Below are 1,719 nucleotides of genomic sequence, written 5' to 3' on the forward strand. Positions count from 1 at the left end.
CAACTACAGATTGGAAACACTACAAAATGGAAAAATTGAGAACTTAGCTTTGTGATGTTAGGTATATCCCTTCACTTTCCAAGCCCCTAACTTCTCTGCAGAATAGGGGGCTTCAATGAGACTATCTGTAAATTTTTCATTTCTAAATCCTCCATTTTCCTGACAACATTATTTACTGTTTTCAGTGACAGGATTTATTTCTTGGAATTATTGCAGATGACTCTTCACCAAGATTGTCCAAGATCTATGGCTGCCCAAGCACAAGAGGTCCATCTGAAATATCTGAAGAGCAGAATGAAAAATTAGAGAAAGTTTGGATCTCTAAATGTTTTATATCGTTTTTAGCTCATTTACTTGACACATCATCTTCATAAGGCTTACTTCACAAAGTCTGATCATCCATTCTGAAAGTCCAACTCCTCAGCCCTTATCTTGGTTGACTGATCTGAAACCTATATGATTACATCAGAGTTTCTTGTTCGCCACCCCTTGCTTTCCTTCACTGTCTGTGTAATCCTTGGGAATCCCTTTTGCTATCATCCTAGTTTCTACTCTGGAATTTCAAGTGGAATGGTTTAGCATCCAAAGTCCCATGAAAAACTGCTGTGATAAAAATTCTCAAGTCTTCGTTGTTGGACCAGAAGTCATGATGCAGCCTGGCAATGTGACAGAATTCATTTTTCTAGGACTCTCCTCTAATCCAGAAATTCAGAGAGTATGTTTTGTGCTATTTTTGTTCTTGTACCTGGCTATTATTCTGGGGAATTTTCTTATTGTGTTGACTGTCAGCTTAAGCAAGAGCCTTGGCTCCCCCATGTATTTCTTCCTCAGCCACCTCTCCTTTGTGGAGATTTGTTATTCCTCTACCACTTCCCCCAAACTTATTGCAGATTTACTTGTTGAAAGGAAATCAATCTCCCTGGAGGGCTGCATTACACAAATATTCTTCTTCCATGTCTTTGGTGGCATTGAGATGTTTCTGCTCACAATAATGGCTTATGATCGATACTTGGCCATCTGTAGGCCCCTACATTATGTGACCATTATGAACCACCGTATCTGTGGTCTTCTGGTTGGGATGGCCTGGTTGGGTGGCTTTTTACACTCAACTGCTCAAATTCTCTCTTTGTTCCACTTACCCTTTTGTGGCCCCAATGTGATTGATCATTATTTCTGTGATGTGCTCCCTCTGTTAGACCTTGCCTGCACTGATACCTTCTTTATTGGGTTGCTTATAGTGGCTAATGGGGGGAGCCTATCAATGGTCAGCTTCATAGTTCTTTTGAGCTCTTACAGTGTTATCTTATTCCACTTAAGGGGGCATAGCAAGGAAGGACGCCGAAAAGCCCTCTCCACTTGTGCTTCCCATGTCATTGTTGTTATCTTGTTCTTTGGACCCTGTGCCATCATCTACCTGCGGCCCACCACCACAAACTCCATGGACAAAATGGTGGCTGTATTCTATACAGTGATCACTCCTCTCCTCAACCCAATCATCTATTCCTTGCGGAATGCTGAAGTGAAGAATTCCATGAGGAAACTGTGGTTCAGGGCACTGAATCAAGGAGAGACCAGAAGAGGGTAATGTAATACCCCTCACAATTTATTTTGAAGCAGAATGGATAAAAATTAGGAGAAGTAGAAGTGATTATAGGGTAATAGAAAGTGTTTTCAGCAAAAGTACTCCCAGAGATATTTTAAAAAATCTTTCTCTGGTTA

At 40.8% G+C, this 1,719-nt stretch overlaps 1 protein-coding gene across 1 annotated transcript; it reads left to right on the forward strand.

Moving 5' to 3' along the window:
• Positions 1-646: 646 nt before the first annotated feature.
• LOC123252590 (olfactory receptor 4X2-like) lies at positions 647-1,585 on the forward strand. The gene has a single exon (XM_044681869.1). It carries the CDS (start codon positions 647-649, stop codon positions 1,583-1,585), a length of 939 nt encoding a protein of 312 aa, XP_044537804.1.
• Positions 1,586-1,719: the final 134 nt, after the last annotated feature.

The sequence above is a fragment of the Gracilinanus agilis genome, chromosome 6 (genome assembly GCF_016433145.1).
Source record: "Gracilinanus agilis isolate LMUSP501 chromosome 6, AgileGrace, whole genome shotgun sequence".
Lineage (NCBI taxonomy): Eukaryota > Metazoa > Chordata > Mammalia > Didelphimorphia > Didelphidae > Gracilinanus > Gracilinanus agilis.

Coding starts and splice junctions, on each gene's coding strand:
- LOC123252590 (XM_044681869.1), top strand. CDS start 647: ATGATGCAGCCTGGCAATGTGACAGAATTCATTTTTCTAGGACTCTCC.